The 19,338-nt window shown below is 40.8% G+C and overlaps 1 protein-coding gene across 1 annotated transcript in view; it reads left to right on the top strand.

Annotated features, from left to right (window-relative positions):
* Positions 1-19,338, top strand: part of CPA6 (carboxypeptidase A6) — a 34,837-nt gene that overhangs the window by 12,198 nt on the left and 3,301 nt on the right. The window contains exons 6-8 of the mRNA XM_009875413.1: positions 10,035-10,145; positions 10,391-10,481; positions 15,015-15,217. Of these exons, the coding sequence (XP_009873715.1) occupies positions 10,035-10,145; positions 10,391-10,481; positions 15,015-15,217 (405 nt within the window). The remainder of the gene's footprint in view (positions 1-10,034; positions 10,146-10,390; positions 10,482-15,014; positions 15,218-19,338) is intronic.

Below are 19,338 nucleotides of genomic sequence, written 5' to 3'. Positions count from 1 at the left end.
GCTACGCAGACTTTTTCTGTATTTGGGCAAAGACAATAGTTAGAGGAAAAGAGCAGATGAGCTTGCGAAAAAGGGAGAAAGATGTAAAAAAGATTAAAAAGAGAACTCACGGGAGTTTTGCGTTATGTTATAATATAATTGAAAGTACAAAACCAGCCTACTCATCTTTTGAAACAAACAACAGGAGAGTGAAGACTGTTGTTTGCTTTGGGGGGTTGGTCTTTTTGTTTGTTTTTTTTTCTGTGGTTCTTTATTATAATCTACTTCAACACGAGCTCTAGTCTTGGCTCTGTATTCCGTAGATCTGCTCTTGATAACAATGTCACTGTTTCTGCAGAAGATGTCCCTGAATGCCTGTGGTCTCTCAGCTAAAGATAATCAGATCTTCTACTAGGGTTAGCAATCCTGGTGGACTCCGAAAAACCCTACCTCATGGTCATTGAGTTTCAAGTCAAGAAAGGGGATGCTGTGTGTACACAGGATCAAAGTTTTAGGTGCCAGCTAATGAGTCACAGAGAAGTGTTTGTGCCTGTATTGTAGTAGAATACCAGTTAGGTTACACCCAAGTCCCACCCAATATCAAGCCTTACTCAGCTGAAAAGGGGTGGAAAAAAGGTCCTGAGAGCGGCCATATTAAGAGACCTTTGGTGGAGCAGGGAAGCAAGAGGACCTGTAAAAGGAAATGGAAAAGATTGTGTGTTGGACTACTTTGAAGGCAACTTGCAACGATAAATGAATCTAATGTAACCCAAATTCGTGTCCACAGTAATTTTTTTTTAAAAAAAATTTTGTTAGTCTGGATTTTTAAAAAGACTCCACGGGATCTAATCATACATTAAAATGTGGTAGTAAGTATTACAAACTGGAAAGAAAGGGACTGTTATGTGTTATTGCTTTCAGGAAAGCAGTAGACTTTAGAGACAAAGTTTATCAAACATAACATGCATTTATCCAAAATCAAATAGTCCTCACAGAAACAAAGAAACAAAACTTACAGACTTCTTGCAAAAGCACAGTCATATATATATATATGTTAAGAACATTGAACTCGTCTTCACTGGGTGTGCAATTGTGAGAGAAGAAGCAGAATTCAGATATCAAATTATCCAGACCTCAAATTTAGGATTTTACCATTGTTTCAAAAAACTGAAATATGGTTCACAGGCTGCTATTCCAATTAACATCAAAACTCAATTCTGTTTCACTTTTAGTGGAAGCAGATGAGGATTCCCATTACATCTGGTTTGACTTTCTTCCCTCTAATAAATGCTGACATTTGATCCACATCAATGATGTCTAACCTTGAAATGTCATTTATACGACATTTTCAGAAAACAGCATACAGGAGTTGTGACTTTAAGATGATGCACTATTCTTTGTACTTGATGCAGGAATTTCTATTTCAAGATTATAAAATTCAAGAAATGTAATTAAAAACCTTCAAGAAGCAAGCACTGATAGTACTTCTTGGCAAAATGTTCTAAGTATGCATTGGCAAGTGTAAGGGAAACATCCAAGTGCATCTCCCTAAGGGAGTGGCCCCACCGGGGCCTCAAATGAAGGTTCAAATAGCCTCACACTTCGGAAATTCAATAACCTCCACCATCACCTTCTTTTCCCATCTTCAGAAGTGGGACTTCTTAGGGAAAAAAAATGAAGACCAACATAGTTGACTGGATTTAGTATATAGGCATCTCAAATGTGAACTGTGACATGGTTTTCCCTAGATTCCCTAGGCTCTTGTCTTTTTCAGATGTTTAAGTCTTGAGGACTTTCCTCAAAATATTATTAGTCTTTGAGTGTGGGGAAGCTTACATTGCACATAGCTACTTTTCTTTAATGTGAGACCGTTGTGGATTTTTTTTTGTGGATGAGCAGTGCTGCCCTCTGTTTCTTCTGTGACAGAACCTAGCCAGTATCTGAGGTCTTTGCTGAATAAATGTTCAGAACTGCTTCTGAGCTTTCTGGATTTGGTCAGGGTGACCTGATAAGTTTGGTTTAGGCAGTGACCTTGCTGGATGGCCTGTGAATATTCCCTCACCCCTATCCACAGGCCCACTGGAAAGGAGCTGTGTAGTAGAGGGTTCCAAATCTACAGCCCTCTGAAGCCCTGCTCATCCTGTGGCACCATATTATCCCTTAAAGATGGGACATAATATGTGTCTCATCTCGAAAGAATCACAAATCTGAAAAGAATACCACTACACTCTCTATAGTTTTAGTTTGCGAGATGTAAGGCAAAAGGTCAAATTTCTGAAGTGTGCGTGTTTTTTATGATCTCAATTTTATGAGTTCCCAAATTATTCACGATAATGTGTTCGTGCTTCATCATGCACCCAGGGAGTAGACAGGTAACCCCAGACAAAGAAGCTAGAGGCTAGGGGCAGATTTTTTGTAATTTATTTTTTTAAATGCTGACGGTGGTATTGATTGCTGCCAAAACCAGGCCTGAATCGCAGTTTTGCTCCATAACAATGAGCTGAGAGAGACACACAACTCTCCAAGATGCAAAATGGCAACACCTGCCCCCACTATTCTAAATTTGAGACCGATTTATGAGTCCCCTTGTGGGATGCATATGGCATAGATGCTGCCAATTAGCAAGTCATTAGGCTTGTGGACCTGGCCCCAGAGATCAGTCTTTACCAGGAATTTTGCAGGGTTCAAGACCTCAGATTCTTCCTCAGGAATGTTTATGAAGTGCTTGACTGTAAAGAGAGGACACCTAAAATAACAGCACATGCACATATACAGAACTGAATGAGGACAGCAGTGGGATCAGATGCCAGTCCAAGCAGGAGAACCAGACAGCATCAGTGTTAAAAAGGGTTGGCTCTTCTTCAGACCCTTGCAGGCTATGTGGCCAGAAGGCCATAAAGCTATAAGTATTTCTACTTAAGATCTGCTAAAAGCCAATGTAGCGTTTATACTCATTCTGCAAAATTCCATAGTCTGTGTCTTGATGGACAAAACATCTGCAATAGCCTTCATCAACAGTCAAAGCAACACTCAGTCATTCATTCCAGTGTTGAAGTCCACACTGTGAGGAAAACAACTTCACATTCTGGATCATTTCTGAGTCTTGCTGAGCTCCATCAAAACTAGTAACCCTTTAGGAGTCAGAAAATTTATTTCCCCTTGTTATCCATAGATACTAGAGCCTCAAAATACTGGCTGGTTATGAAACTCAGATACCAGTTTTTCGCCTACTTCAGAGATACCTTACACACTTGGGAGGGGTGTAAGATAGTTATGTGAAGTGACACACTAATGTCGTTAAAGTTCATACACTTGACCTATCACTTATCAACAGATTTAAGACATTTGAACAGGTGCAGCTGAGGTGTCACCTTTCCACAATCTGGGATTTCAGACTAATGTTAATTTAAAGGATGCTCATTACACCTATATTTAGTTACTATCTGAGACAATGTAGTGAGTTCACCTCTCATGATAGGCTTTCCATCTCCATTTTTTTTTAGTTCTCCCAGCCAGGGGTTTTGAACCATAGAAGAAGATGCAGGGACGTGACTTTATGCCACTCCTATTCCTAGGGACAGATATGCCGCTGTTCTTAACATATCTTTGAGTGCTGGCTCTCAGAAACTTGAAGAGCTTTTGAAATAATTTGAAATATTCCAAAGTGAATCAGAGGCATGCAAGGCCAAAGCAAACACTGTACCTGTAGCTTTTTCCTTTCATTCTTTAGCTGGATACATTCCTTCTCTCTGAGATGTGTTCTCTTTAGCCAAGGCTCTTCAGCTGATGTTGGTTTGTCTTGAATTTTTTTGTTGCTCTTGAAACCATCATATCTTCTTGCACTATGACGTCTCTCTATATGGGTTTTCTTCCTGTTCTCCAGGTTTTAGGTCACTCTTGTTTTAGGAAGGCCAGAAGCTTCTCAGGGCTGTATCTTGGTCCCCTGCAGCCTCCTTCATAGCTACCAGTGATTATGGCACCATGAAGACTGGGCTTGAAGGACCTGTCATCTGGTGACAGATCTCTGTACAAATGCTCTGGAGCTCTTTCAGTAAATCATTGGAGCTTAATTTTTATTGTTTGCCAGACTCCAGTTTCCCCAGCTATCTTTTTAGCTGCCTAACCTCAGAAAAAAGTAACTTCCCTGGGTGCTCCCTGTATATCCATTATCTGGAGGAAAAATGCATCTGTTTCATGCTGCAGCATCTATATTTGAAACACTCAGCCCTACTTATCTTTAACTAACTCATTCTTCTCTGTCAGGAACTTCTGCCTGAAACACTATTTTTTTTTCTCTGTCAGCAAGATCACCCTTCCACCCTCTTCACTCAGTACTTCATTCATCCGCCTTTCAACAGCAAGAGGTGCTGGCACAAGTGCAGAATCTGTTTTATCCTCATGATTTTTTTTCATCCTCCAAATGCTGCGCCTGTCAGCATCTGCATCTCTCCAGCATGTCCTTGCTACTGAAAACAGAAATTACTAATGTGCACCACTTCTGAGAGGAAGGAAAATGAAGCAGCAGTGAACACTGCTAACAAGAGTATCCTGGACAGTGTCCTCAGTTAGGATGCTTTTCTTTCTTTTATGCATAAAATCTAAGCCAATGCCAAAAATATGGAGTGCAGTACCATGATATCACCACAACGAGGCATGTGATGCACTGTTTAAAAGCAGCTGGGCAAACCATTTTTATACTGCCCGGTATTTCTTCCTCTTTTGGTCCATGGTGGGTTTTCCCAGGTTCTATTCATCAGTAGGACAGTTCAGAGAAGTTGCTTTCCTTTTCTGTGACATCTTCACAATGGCAAAAGAAGCTGGTTAAAATGGTTTCCAGTTTTCCTTTTCCAAAAAGAAATATGTGCTGCATTGTTTCTCTTAGAAACTTTCAGTTACTTGCCTGCATCCCCATGCCTACCCATGATCTTGAGAAGGTAAAAATTACTCTCATTTTGCTTGCACCTATTCATTTTTCACAATGTGAATACATCTTGATAAAATAAAGGTAACCCTACAGCTGTGTTGTGCCTGTAGCAGGAATTCTTCAACGACACTTGCTAGCACAATCTCCTATATAAGTATTAATCAGTAGGACATTCAAATTCTACCCCGGGAAGGCTTGTAAGCTCTAGGGTATGTTCTTATTCAAGGCATGAAGAGAATTCATGTTGTTGTACCAACACATTGCTTGACCTAGGAAAGAAAATTCAGCTTTATATTTTAGCAGTCCATTGCTATAGAACAATGCCGAGTAATTAGGGACTCAGCAAAACTACTGATGTGCAGAAACACTACCGAGCATGAGAAAGGACTGTGAAAGAAAATTCTGTGTGTTGGACTATTTAGTTGTTCCAGAAATTGAACTGCAAGTAATAATTTGCATCTTAATTATTTAACTGTGTCCCAACAATTTAACTAAACAATGTATTCAGGTGAGTTCTGTTGAGATGCCTTCAATATGTAGTACCCTGGACCAACAATAACTAGGATGTTATATTTTTCTGTTGTATACCACCCAAGATGTAGAGAAATTTGTGTCACCCCTTTCAGTTCTTCAGAATAGCTCAGGCCTTTTCCCTGCTAGGCAGTCCTTGAATTATATGGAACCTATGATGCTTTTTATGTGCTGTCTCTCAGAGTGGAACCCAGAAGTTGTGTCTCCTGTTTCCACTAAGATCTGTGTTACTCTGTCCAGCTTCTTCCTCACAAGATCCTGCATTTGCTTGGGTGGTTCCAGCTGTGCACAATCTTCCTGCAACTGCTATTTCCTCCTCTAACACATCAGTCATGCTGCCGTCCCTCTGCCTCTTCTCTGCTTCTCCATCTTTGCCATTTGCATCATTAAGTACAAGTGTAAGCAAGCCTTTGGGATCCTGCAGGTCCTTCTTTTCAAACTTTTTATGGTCTCTCTTCTTAGTGTTGCAGTGTAGTTGCAGCACATCGTCATCTCTCTCAGTTTTTGTTTCTGTGTTCCTCCTGTAGGAAATGCTCCCAAAGAGGAAGAAGGATTTTACTTGGTGGGGAAAAAGAAATAAATCAGACACAGTTCAAGCTCCAGCCTTGAAAATTTGCCCCATTGTTTTAAGATGTTTGGGTTTAGATACTCAGTAATATCTTATCCTTTATCGTGGATATTGTGATTTGAGTGCCAAAGCAGGAAACTAGCAGTAAAAGATAAAATGGAGATAAAAAGATATAATGCTTCCAAGTACAGAAACAGAGCTAACTTGCCAAAGTGATAAAGTGACAATGATCATAGTGTCACCCTATTAAGTGTAAGTTGTACAGACAATAGTAAAGCATTGTATGTTACATTCACAAAGGATGCTTTAATTGATATCTTTATGTCAAAAGCAATTTTGTGTAATTTCTGATAGAACAACAATGGAGTCAATTGCCTGGGCTAAAATAGTAACTGTTTAATTCAATGTGATTGTTTAATTCAAAACCAGACAGAGCAAAAGCTGACTGTTACCTTAAATTTAATAATAATTGTGGGACAGCAAATCATTATTAAGCTCAACTGCAGAGTTTCTCTCAACCCTGTCTCCTTGCTTTGTCCTTCTCAATCAATCCCCTTACTCTATAAAAATCCCAACTGCATCCTAAATTCATTTTAGGCTCCTGCCTTTTATTGCCTTGTCAGTTTACAGTATAGCTCTTTTGTTCACTTTGTCCCCAAAATTAAATTTCCTATAGACCGGATCCTTAGCCAGCCTAAGCTGGCATAGCTCTGTCAACAACCGCCACTCCGCTGATCCAGATGATTGAGCCCCCTCCTATTAATCATCGGCCCTTTTCCCCATCCCCCAGGCAGATTGCTTGCATGGTGTTGGCAGGGTTCCTGTATCATCTGTTCATTCTCTAATAACACTATTCAGCATTTATTGGGCCAGCCCGGCTCTGTGCGCTTTCAGCAGCAAAGCTGCTATTGATTGCATGGTGGGGAAGCAGAATGAAGGCGTGTGAAGTCGCAGTACTTTGTACTCAGAGATCTCTCTGCTAACTACAATGTAGTTCACTCACTGGTGGTTTATATTCGTCTTGCCTGTGTCATAGGGAAGAGAAAATGTTTCGGCACTGGTGGGAGGAGGGTGATTCGCATGATCAGTGTTTGGAGGATTCAAGAATCACGTCACGAAAGGCGAATTGTGGGCTTTGCTCCAGCAAGGACGTACCTTAGTAACTGTAAGGCACATTGCCAAAGACCTCCCTGTTCAGGGAGGAAAGATTATACAGTCTGCGTTGTCTGATTACATATATCGGAGAAAATTGTCAGATACAAACAGTAGGGAGGACAAAATTTTTTCAGCAGAAAGAGTGAATATGATCTCACACCTGGTTACACCGTCTACGCTCTTGCTTTCCATGAAGAAGAAAGCCACACCAGATTCATTAGATCTTCAGTGAAATGCTACTCTTAACAGGATAACCAATTTATTAAGATAAATCATATATGCTTTAAAGAACAGGATTGAATGATTGACTTATTTGGCTCTGTATCAACTTTAAGACTTAAAATTTTGAAGAGTGCTGCTGGGGTCTATAATGCTTTATAAAGTCTCTCCTAGTATTTTGTCAATGACGGAAGGCATTGGAATAACAGAATAGCTTTAAAAAATGAAAGGGTGTCTGGCATTTTGCAGTCCGTGTTTTGTTTTGATGTTTAAATGGTGGTGCTTTTGCCTATCAAGGAAAATGTATTTGCACAGGATATAAAACATGTGGAACATTAGTAAGTCATAATTCAAGTATTTTCATTATGTCACTTTTTGAAAATTTGGAAAGATTCTGAAAAATTTGCAAAGCTCATCCATGCAATTTTTAAGGAGTGTGTTACCTTAAATTAATTAATTATCTGTAGTTATTTTAAGGAGATTATTTTTAAAGTATTTTAAAAAATCTAATCTTATAACATTATAGTTTATAATACAGTACAGTGTAACAAACTGCACAATTAACTGACAGCAGAAGAATGACATACATAAATACAGATACAAGCAAATATGCCAATCTCATTATCATTATGTAAATACCCACCATGGAGACACAACCTGTTAATTTGTTAATACTGTCTAAAAAGACAAGAAGCATTAAAAAGTCAAGGAAGTGGTGTGTGATGCCTTATTTCCTCCCCAGCCAAAATACTTCTCCCTGAAATAAGCATGATGAAAATGTTACTTTACTTGCCTCACATTTTGGGGACAGCTTGGTTCTTTTTCCACTGTAAGAACAGCCTTACAGATTTAACATCCATACTTACCGTATAGGCTCTTAATCCTGTGAAGATTGAAGTGCAGGGCTAGCTTAATGCACAGAGTAGCCCTAGTTACTCTAGGATGTGTTCTGCATGTGGAATACCACATGCCCTTGTATTCATGGTCATTATTTCTGAGCAGCCACAGCCTCTGTTTTGACAAAATTACTTTTTACTACAGCTGCATTTCCCTGAATACCAGTATCTTTATCCAAATATATTTATACCTTCATGTGGCTTCCTAAAGAAGTAAATAGAATTTAAACACAATACCATTCCAGCTAAGAATCTTTGGGGAATTTCTGGCACTTGGGCAAGGGGACCTGTGATCTCTGCATTGGCCAGGAACTTTCTCCCAGGCAGCCCATAGCTCCACCAAGTTTCACCTCAAAAGCCCTCTCATCCTCTTCTCCCCCATGGCAACCCTCCCCACTTTCCGCATCTCGTCCCGCTGTGCAGTGCTCCATGCCATGTTGTCCCAGCTGCTGCCTACACCTCATGTCATTCTGTGCTGCGCCCCCTTTGCCCTCTTACTGCTCACCTTCTCCTCCTCTGGCCTGGCTGGGGCAGAAGAGGAGCTCAGTGAGGAGCAGCACTGGGTGACTTGGTGGCTTTGCCACAGGGACGAGCACTGAATTGGATCTGCAAGTGAGGCTGAAGGACCTGCGACTGAAACCCATGACAGCGGCCTGTGCAGAGCACTGCTTGGAGGGGAGGTTGGGGACAAAGTGCTGGGCCAGGACAGTGCTGCATGACAGAGGTTGTTAGCGGACGGCATAGAAAAAGTATTTAGCAGTCTCTCTAAGTCCTCAGTGAAGACAAAAATGTTCAGCCTCCTCCATGAGTAAATTTCAGCCCGACACCCAATTGCACGGGTATTTCTTACAGGTATTTCACGACAAACATCTGTCAGCTCCCGCAGCAGCATCAATACTCCAAGCAGCTGCATGGTTAGGAGCTCAGAAGCACTGAATTCCTGTATTCACACTCTTCCCTGGCCTTTGTCAGTTGGAAAGCTTTCAGCTTAGTTTATTTCAGAGCAAATCTTGGATCTGAATACTTGGATACTTCTTGGATCTGAAGGGCCAGAACTAGTGCAGAGCGGAGGGCTGTAATCACAGCAGCGGGAGGAGAGGAGGCAGCCTCAGGCGTCCCTCTGAACCCAGCGTCACTGTGATACACTTTCCACCTGTCCAGTGAAATGCTTGGTTCCTCACCTTACAGAATCAAGACCTACACTTGAGGTAGTCAAAAAGTTTATATTATTATTCTATTATAAAGGAATAAGCTACCTGTATTGCTGATTGTACATACAGTAAATTACTCTGAATACAACAGAACCTTATATAATGTGAGTATTAAATGATTTAAGACCTGCTGTGATCTCACTGAATTATCACCTGGTGGAAACAACAGCACTCCATTGTCTTATAGGAGCTAAACTCATTTCCTTAGCTAAGAATCCATCCCACTGACTTTCAGCTCCTGCATCAGGAAACAGTTTGTATGCATTTGCTTCTCTGTAATCTGAGTTGTGTTTTCTTGGTTATTGAAATTGACTGGGAAGCAGAGAGAATAGGGTCTTTCAAACACCTTTATCACGTGTTCACATGCTGCCTTTAATCATATTTGCAGGAAGATGTGAGTCTTTCAAGTACAGCTCTAAGGATGTCAGTGGTGGTGTGAGATCAGATCTCTCTGCTGCCAAAGGCTGCATGACAGCCTTAACCTGTGACAATACTTAATCAGGAAATTATTTTTATTATTGAAACTACTTTCTTCGGCTTTTCTGCTTTAGGCTCTTCAGACATACCAGACCGATCCTGCCATGAGAAAGATGCTAACTCATCTGTATTTCTATATCATGCCAGTGTTTAATGTGGATGGATATCATTTTAGCTGGACAAATGTAAGTAGCATCAGTAGTATTACTCAAACAATTGTTCAGACAGGAAAGATTGAATGGTTGTTATATCATTCGAAGGTGACCTGTGTAGTCTTGTCTATCTATTCTGGCATGCAAAATGGAAATAAATTACTCCAGTTAAAATACAATACTGAATATGTTTACCAGGGTTGGTTTGTTGTGTTTACAAATAGATTGTTGCAAGATATAGTAATATTGATATTTAACTATTTTGTAACTTGTATTAGGATCGATTTTGGAGAAAAACAAGGTCAAAGAACACAAGGTTTCGGTGTCATGGTGTTGATGCTAATCGAAACTGGAAAGTGAAATGGTGTGGTAAGTCTGGAGATACTGTGGTCCACCAGTTCAGATTACCCTGTATTTAATTATCCACAGAGTAAGTAGGTTAGGTCACATCTGTTGTTAAGTGTTCTCTTTTCCATAGTTAAAGTCGAAGTTACTTTCCCATAAAGGCAAAAGCCACAACTCAAATCTGCCTTCTAGCTTCTAACAAAATAAAAGTCCTGAACTTTGGAAACATCACAAGTAAAAAGTTTTCGTAATGATTGTGGCAAAAGTAAAAAAACACACATACCGCTATTCTGTATTTCTGCAATCATGTAAATAATTTGAAGCACGGTACTGAGCCTGGCACATCACATTTCAAAATTTACTTAACAACAGCTTTAGGAAATATTTCAAACTTCATTTTATTTAATTCATTATTTCTCTGAAATGGCTTTACCTTTGGAAATGTCAGACTTGCTTTGTTGGCCTCACAGAGAAATGTCTGAGAATATTTTAAGACCATTATTATTAGTGATTTAATAAAGAAAGAAGGTGCTTCTCAATGCATGGAGATCCAATTTTAAACTCCCAGCAGTTCTGTAAATACTTTCATAAAAATTGGCCTCAATTTTCCATAGAGAATGCACCAGTAATGAAATACTAGCGGAAGATTTGGAATGGGTCCACTGAATGGTATTTTATTGAATCCTACGGCAGTGCAACTCACAGAGGAGTAAGCAGCCCTACAAGTTCCAGTGCAGCAGAAAGTAATAGCACTTGGTTGTGAAATACGGCAATACACACATGGTTCTTCTGCTGACCAGCTCTCCCATCTTGCGCAGCTTCCTTCACCTCTCTGTGCAGCTGTTTTCTTCTCCAGCATTCATTCACCTTCCTTATTTACATTATAAACTTGTAAAGACAGAAGTTGTGTTTGCATAGCGCTAGCGCAAGGGCCTTGCCTTCAGCCCATCCTTCTTCCACTGGAAGTCTCTAGATGTTTCCTCAGTACTCCAGTTGCCTGCAGTAGGAGTAGGCACCATACAGTCTGGCTTGCAGCGATTGGATTCTTTAAGCAGATTTTTGAGAACTATAAGGATAAAAGCAAGTGTGAATAATCTACCTGGAGATACCACAAATGAGTGAGAGTAAACAGAAGCATGCATTCAATACAGTACAGACCTGGGACCTATGCTGGGACACAAGAGCAGTTACAGAAAGCCTGCATTAGGTGAAAATTCTTCCGCTACAGAAGACAGTCCCAGGGCTGATATCACGATCTGTAAGGAAATTTTACGTTGCAAAAATAGTGTAAAGGTGTGAACCAAAGTGCTGCAGCAGTGTGATCATCTTTTACTTCAGCACGTAAGTCGGAGTTGCAGGTATTTGGGGGACATAAATTTACTGTTCAGATGATAGCCACCAGTGTAGTTGGAACGAACAGTTCTCATAAAAAGCCTTCATAGCTGTATTACAGGTACCTATCAGTGCGACATTAATACTCACACAGTGCATTTTCTTTTTAGTCTTAATTAATCTTTCTCGGGATCAAAACTCCTCCCTTCTCCTGCTCCCTAGCCACTGTAATAAATCATACTTTTTACTCAGTCCTGAAGATGTTTGCTTAGTTTTTAATAAAAAACATTTTTTTCTAGGCTGAGTGAAACTATAACAATACACACACACATTGTGTGTCGTAATCCATTATTTTTTGCATTTCTTCCCTGTGCTGAACATGATAGACAGGTCCCCATCCTGAGTTTAAAAAATAAAAAATCCTTCAAGGTCATTTGTCATCCCACCAAACTCATTCTCTGCTTCCCTCACCAGACCTCAAACTCTGTCTGATTCTCTGTTTTGCCAGAGAATAAAGAGTTCTTTCATGAACTGAGCTGACTGGTACTCAGAAGATCCTCACCGGGCACCCCATGTTCTCATTAATCTAAATGAGACAGAAAGGAATCTGGATCATATCTCACTTTGAGGATCGATAATCATGGTGTGTTTAACATTTAATCCTGCATATGCTTGTAGAAACCTTCTAATTCCGTGCAGGCACCCTTAGAGTTTGCAGACAGGTTTGAACTTCACTGTGGGGCTTCCAGGTAGGTGCGTTGTGGCAGAATCCATCCCCAGCAAAGCCGCTGAATGCCAACTGCACTGAGCTCATTGGGAAAGATAACACAGCGTCCCTTTTGCTTTCTTCTTCCCTTCTAGTGTAGGACTTTGATGTGAGCTTTATGATGTTGCTTCTGTATTCTCTAGGGACCAAGAAAAGAGCTGTATCACTGGTAGTGGGAGATTTCATTTTGCAGCGCCCTGTGTCCAAAATAGCGCACACAAATTGCACACGGCCCCAGGTGAATACTGACAGCAATATCTCTGGGTTAAAATGCTCCTTGCAATATATATGTGCAATATCTAGCACAGTGGTTTAATGTTCGTGAAATAAATAGAGTCTTTAAAGCCAATAATGAGGTACTTAGAACTAAATTATGTCATAGGGCAAACCCAGTTGAAGGAGCTTCATCTACAGCTCCCAGGAGAGCAACAGGGGAGTTAAAATTTTCAGTGCAACCCAATTTCCATTGCCCACCGAGAACAGTACCCCACACTGGCAGAAGAAGTGGCTGCAAGGAATTTTGAGAATTGTGCTCCAGATCATCCATCCTCCCAGTCTTCCTTCTGTACCAAAGCATTTGTTTTATCAGTCTCTGAACACGTTTCCTTTGTTGGAGGATACTTGTCCTCCCCTGATATGCTGTCAGGTAAAAAACAAGGTAGTGTGGTAACATTTTATGCAGTTCCATTTTACTCTCATGACTGTAACTCAGAATTTTCACAGAAGTTGATATGTAGTGTATAGTTTTCTCCCTTCTCATGTTACTTTAATGGAACTTCCAGGATGAAAATTGAGGATATCTTTACGTTATCCAGTGGAAGCCCTGTCTTTTTACTACCAGACAGTTTCACTTACGGAAAAGCATTAACTACAGCTGGGATTGAAAATGGCTTGTGATAGTAGGCTGGACGGTTTAGAGAGTTTTTTTCTTCACAGAAAGTCATTAAACTGAGTCATATTTTAATGTTGGGTCATTTTACCATTAGCTTGTAAGATTCTGCTGTTTATTAAACACTGATGTCCATTTTCATGATTCATTATACAGCACTGTTATGGGAGATGAAGCATCCATAAAAAAAAAGCAAAGGCTCTGGAGGCTCTGTTAAATAGCTCTCCTTTAGCTATACATTATCTGACAAGACATCAAGGCTTAGTGCTTTTGGGATTTGGATGACTTGGTGGCCATCTGTTCTGCAGGGAGGAGACCATCTGCCCTCTATATAACCCTTCCATATCCTCTACAATCTGAGCACTAATACCTTTTGAAATCCCCACCTGTGGCCATTGAATGGTAGCCACAATTTTCGTATTACAAATGAAGCTGCAGTATGAAATTCTCCCACTTCTTAATTAACATTAGGTTGATTGCATAACCCTGTTTTGGTTCATATTATTATGCCTTCTCACACACTGCTCTTTTCTAATTATTTGAGGATGGCAGTACTTCCTATACAAAGGAAGGCTAATAAAACACTGCTGCTGCAAGTCCCTGATGACACCAGGGAATGAATGTCTTGACCAAACTATTATTCTGTGGGTCAGTGTAAAACATGCGGCAGTTTAAAATCTGGAAAAGAGCTCAGTGGATTTACATAAATATTGTGCTTTTAGGCCCAGGCCCTAAGCTGTAAATGAGATGGTGGCTTAGATGCAGAATTGCTAAATGATGAAGGAGCCACTGCCACATCTCCTTTTCTGAGTTTCATCTTTCAGTGGATATTACAGGCAGGCTACACTTCTGCAGCTCACTGCCACCTGAGCAGGTTGGTGCGGTGAAAGATATCCTCATAACTGAACCCCTGACCCAAACTTGAAGGAGAACTAAGCCCTGTGCAAACTGAGATGATTTGGGGTTTAGCTAATTGAGCGATCATCCCATGTGGCTTGTCATTTTTTCCCCATAAGAGTAAAAATAGGCAGTAGTCGAGAACTATTCCCAGGTTTTAAACCAGTCTCTTAACAATAATGCCTATAGAGGTTATCTGCCTACCACTGTAACCATGACTGTGGTAGCTAGTGTGTTACAGGGTTCTTAAGGTTTAGGTTTGTCTTGGCAGTGACTAAGGAAAGAGGTACAGCTCTCTGATTTCAGATAAACCAACGGAGACCTTTCGATAGGTTTAATACTGGAATGTTATCACAAAATTTGCTGCTTATACAGAAAGGCAGGGAAGAAAATACAATGCCGTCAGGCTGTCTTTTTTATGTTGGGTTAAAAATATATATCCTCAGGGGAGAACCGTATGCAGTTGGCCAATTGGCTACTTAGTTGGTCTACTAGATGAACAAGCAGATTGCTGTACTGAGGTCCCACCTGCTCATGTCCATCAGTCACAAGAAAGCGATTTGTTTATTGCTTCTCACACTTCTGCACGTGGGCCCACAGAGGTTCAGCCAGAAGCTGACCCTTGGAAATTCTCTGTGATCGTTCACCATTAACTTTCTCCTTCATTCTTTAGATGAAGGTGCTTCATTCCACCCATGCGATGACACCTACTGTGGTCCCTTTCCTGAGTCTGAGCCTGAAGTAAAGGCTGTTGCTCATTTTCTCCGCAAACATCGGAAACAAATAAAAGCCTATTTGTCGTTCCATGCGTATGCACAGATGCTGCTGTACCCTTACTCTTACAAATATGCAACTATTCCAAACTTCAGCTGTGTGGTAAGTACATTAAAACTTGGGAGAATATGCTTCCCTGTATATTTTTTGGTACATTTTGCTTAGAGAGGAGACCTGTTTCTTCAGTACTCTGCACATATTTGATATCGAGCAGTATTTATTCTGGATCCACTTGCAATTGCATTTCTGGTTATATAACCTTCACTCAGAGTGAGTCAGCAGTAATTTGATTAAAATGGTATAGTGCCTTCCATCCATCAGTCCCTTTAAATTACTTTATAGGATAAATCCCTGGGTTCTAATTCTAGTTATTATAATTTTATTTAATTAACTGTAATGGGAATTATGTAGTTAGATCCTTGGGCATCTAGCTGAAATTCTGTCCCTTCATGCTCAGAACTTAAACAGCGGGAGCAGAAAGAGGAGCATCTTCAATTACATGAAAAAAATAAATTGAAATGGTTTGGTTATCAGTTAGTGGAGAAATAATGTAAATTTCACCAAAAGTAAAACTTCAATTGCTTTATATGTCATCTTGCTCAGACATAATTTTTTAACTCTTTAAGACAAGCAGGATTTTATCTAATAGAAGAATAAATGCATAAGGATGTTTCTTTTGATGCAAGCCTATTAGTTTATGGATGTGTACGTTTCACATATTCCATCCAAATACAGAAGAGCTATTCCCTCTGTTCACAGTCTGACGTTTGCTTTTAGCCAGCCTCCTGTACATAAAACCCTCCCTATAGCTTATTCTTCTAGGGAAACATGGCCAAGTTATACTTTCTGTTTGCACCAGCCCATTGCAAGCATCTTTCTTTCACCCTCCATCTCCAGTAAGATTACATGGTCCAGATATCTCTCATTTTGGCCTTGAAAGTTGCAGTGACTTTTGACTTACCAGTTTAAGCTAGTTTACTCCAAAGGAGCTTAACTGCGTCTTAGATTTATCCTGTACAGAATAAATGATGTTGTCAGTCCCTGGAGCTTTGCTGAAGTTTCACTCAGTTACCCTCTCAGGAGGCTGGGCAGCCAGCACTCCACAAACTAAACTCTCTTTGTGGGTTTATTTCTGTTATGACACTTAATTTCAGCAGCTACTAAAAATTCTCCTGTCTGATGTCATTCCTGGGAAACAGAGCAAATGAGAAGTTAACTAAGCAGCCAGAGCAGCTAAAAATATGATACTTGGGGGACTGACTACCCGGCCCTGCACTGACGGTCAATAAATCCATAAATCTTTTTATTCTACCTTTTCCTCTTTTGGGGAGTAGCAAAAAGAAAGGAGCTCCTCAAGTGAACTTGTGACTACTACTTACCAAAAAGCATAGACTGGGAATTTAAAACCTCAGGATCTCATTCCTTTGAAGACCAGCAGGTGCAAGAATATTTGTTTAAGAACAGATAAGACAGCAGAAGGTAAAGAATGGTGTTAGGAAGAATCAGCATCTCCCCTGCAAGCAGATGATTATTGGATATCTGATGAAAATATCCAGAGTAACGTAAGGCAACAGCAGACACTGTGTCAGGAAATTCATTGTAAGGAAAGAGAGTCTTTAACTCAGAGTTTTCACACATACTAGTAAATTTTCAGTACATGTTGTTCTTGTTGCTCAATGGCTATTTCCAGTCTGAGACAGGGAGTAACTGCCCCTCAGCAGACACACTATCTTTCCATCCACAGCTTTTAGACCAAAGAAACCCAATTTTTGATATGTAATAGGTGTTCCCCGGATTTGTGAGACCTTGGCTCAGGCTTCTCATCAGAGGGAGTGGAGCATAGACCTAAAGGGACAAAGAAAGACACTGTTTTAGACAACAGTCCTGGACAAATGGAAATCAAGTCTCAATTCTAAATCTTTTGCCAGTATTTGGACTTTATACTTCTTTTTATTGCAGTGAGTGAGAAAGAACAGGGAGGTTGGAATAAGAAACTGAAGTAATTTCCTGTTATTTAGAAAGCTTGTTATGGGGATCATAGTGAAAATAAATGCAATACTGATGCTTATTTATTTGTGTATTTTAATATTTGCCTACAGTCAAAGGCTCCATCACCTGGTGGCTCCTAAAGGAGTAGTCTTTAATATTTGAAGTGTCTAAAATGGTGACTTAGGCTGCGGTTTCAGATTCTCCAGTTCTTTTGGAAATTACAGTGAGAGCTGGAAAGCAGGAGAGCTCTCTTTCCTGCTGCTGATGGCACAAGCTTTGATGGTCCACACAGACTGTGTACAGTGGACAACGGTAGGACTCTGCATGCAGTGCAGATAAATAACATTTGGAGCTAACAGGGGGCCAGTCTGAGCAGAGGAAACGATGTTTCTGTCTAGGTCGTATCATTCTAGTGAGCTGTCAGCTACCATTTCGATTGAAGTGTTCAATTATTTAGAGTTGCTTTGAAACTGGAGAGCTGTGTACTGATCACAACATGCATATTCTGTTCTAATTTAGGCACAACTCTCTTATTAACACTCTCCTGAAATCTGTTCTTTTAAGATACTTAATATGAAAGTGCACTTTTAAGTTGAAAAAAGCAAACAGCTGAAACATTCATCCATCTTGAGAGTTTGAAATTTCACCTACTTTTCATCCCTTTTCTTCCTGTACAGTCATTTGCCTTGGTGCTTGCAGTGAACTTAGGTGGCATTACTGTGTTTGTGTAGGTCTTTGTAAAAAACTGGTGATTCTCTGTGAAGCTTTCTCCTTGACGGTGTTAAAGCCTGGTTGCTTGGATTTATTCAGGATCCAACCTGCACAGTATCGTGCAGTTAAGAGCCAGCGCCTTCTTTGAGCACGTAACTCCAACAGCGGAAGCAAGCAGTAGCCTTCAAAGCTAAGAGCGAGTTTGCAGTGCCTAGGGACACCTGCCTACGTGGTGGCCTCGGAGTTGGGTCACTCTCAGTCTGGCTTCTAGATGATTGCTACCTCTGCACAGAACCCAGTATTGTGCTGGTTTTAAATGGGCATAGCCAAACTCTTTCTTGCAAAGGATTTCAACAGGGCTTGCAACCATGTTCTCATTGCTGTACAATGTGTAAGTCATGCACAGGAAGCCTTCTCCTTTGTGCCTATGGTCTCCTTTCCATGGCGTGCTTACCTGAACACTGCTCTCCACCCATCTCAGCTCCCTCAGCTGAGCCCTGCCTCCCACTCCCTTGGCATCAGGTCTGTTGTCAGGCCATCCTAGCTCCACACCACGGCCCTAAGATGGTAAGCACAGCTGCTTGCCAAATTTCTGTTTCGCAAATGAACCTCATACTCAAGGCTTCAGTGCAGGCACCACACAACAGCCCCAGGGTGCTGCTGGAGCTCCCCACTCCCTGGCACCCTGCACCTCCCCACTCACACTGCCACCCTCACAGGGCCCGACAGCTCCGACCCCATCACAGGTCTTGTGTGTCATGACTCACAGAAGCTGAGGCGTCTGTAAAATGAGGAAAAGTTCCAAGTGACAACACTTCCCCTTTCCTTGGACGTCCTCCCACCTCCTCATCATTTTAGAAAGAAATTCTTCATGGAAAGGGTGGTCAGACACTGGAACAGACTGCCTCGGGAGGGGCTTGAGTCGACATCCCTGGATGTGTTCAAGTGTCGTTTAGATGGGGTGTTGGGTGATATGGTTTAGGGGTGAACTTGTAGTGTAGGGTCAATGGTTGGACTCGATGATCCCAAGGGTCTTTTCCAGCCTGAAGCGTTCTATGATTCTGTGATTCTATCTTTGGTGGTGGAGTGAGTCAGAGGTTACCCCTCACCCCGGCTGGCGACTACATCCCAAGCCAGCATTGACTTCCATTGACTGCCCCCAGGCAGTCTCTCATGGAGGTGGCAAGAGAAGGAGAAGAGGCAAGCTGGAAAGGTCACGCAGCTCTGGCACTATCATTCCTGTCCTGTGGACAAACAAACAAAAAATCTAGTTGTGCCTAACATGTTATTTATAATGAAGTAAAAAAGTGCTCTTCCACTTGCTAAGAGCAGTTCTTAGTGTGGAATCAACTCTCCAACTCTCTGAAGGCCAGTAAGTGAAAATAAACTTTTTGCTTTTTGCTTTTTTCCTTTTTCTTTTTTTTCTTTTTTTCTTTTTTTTCTTTTTTTCTTTTTTTCTTTTTCTGGAATGATATATTAAAGCAATTTTCTCTGGCTTTTCTACTTGAGTGGACAAAGATCTG

Source organism: Apaloderma vittatum, unplaced genomic scaffold (genome assembly GCF_000703405.1).
Source record: "Apaloderma vittatum isolate BGI_N311 unplaced genomic scaffold, ASM70340v1 scaffold2018, whole genome shotgun sequence".
Taxonomy (NCBI): Eukaryota; Metazoa; Chordata; class Aves; order Trogoniformes; family Trogonidae; genus Apaloderma; species Apaloderma vittatum.
The sequence above is the reverse complement of the archived record's forward strand: the minus strand, read 5'-3'. Positions and strand labels throughout refer to the sequence as shown.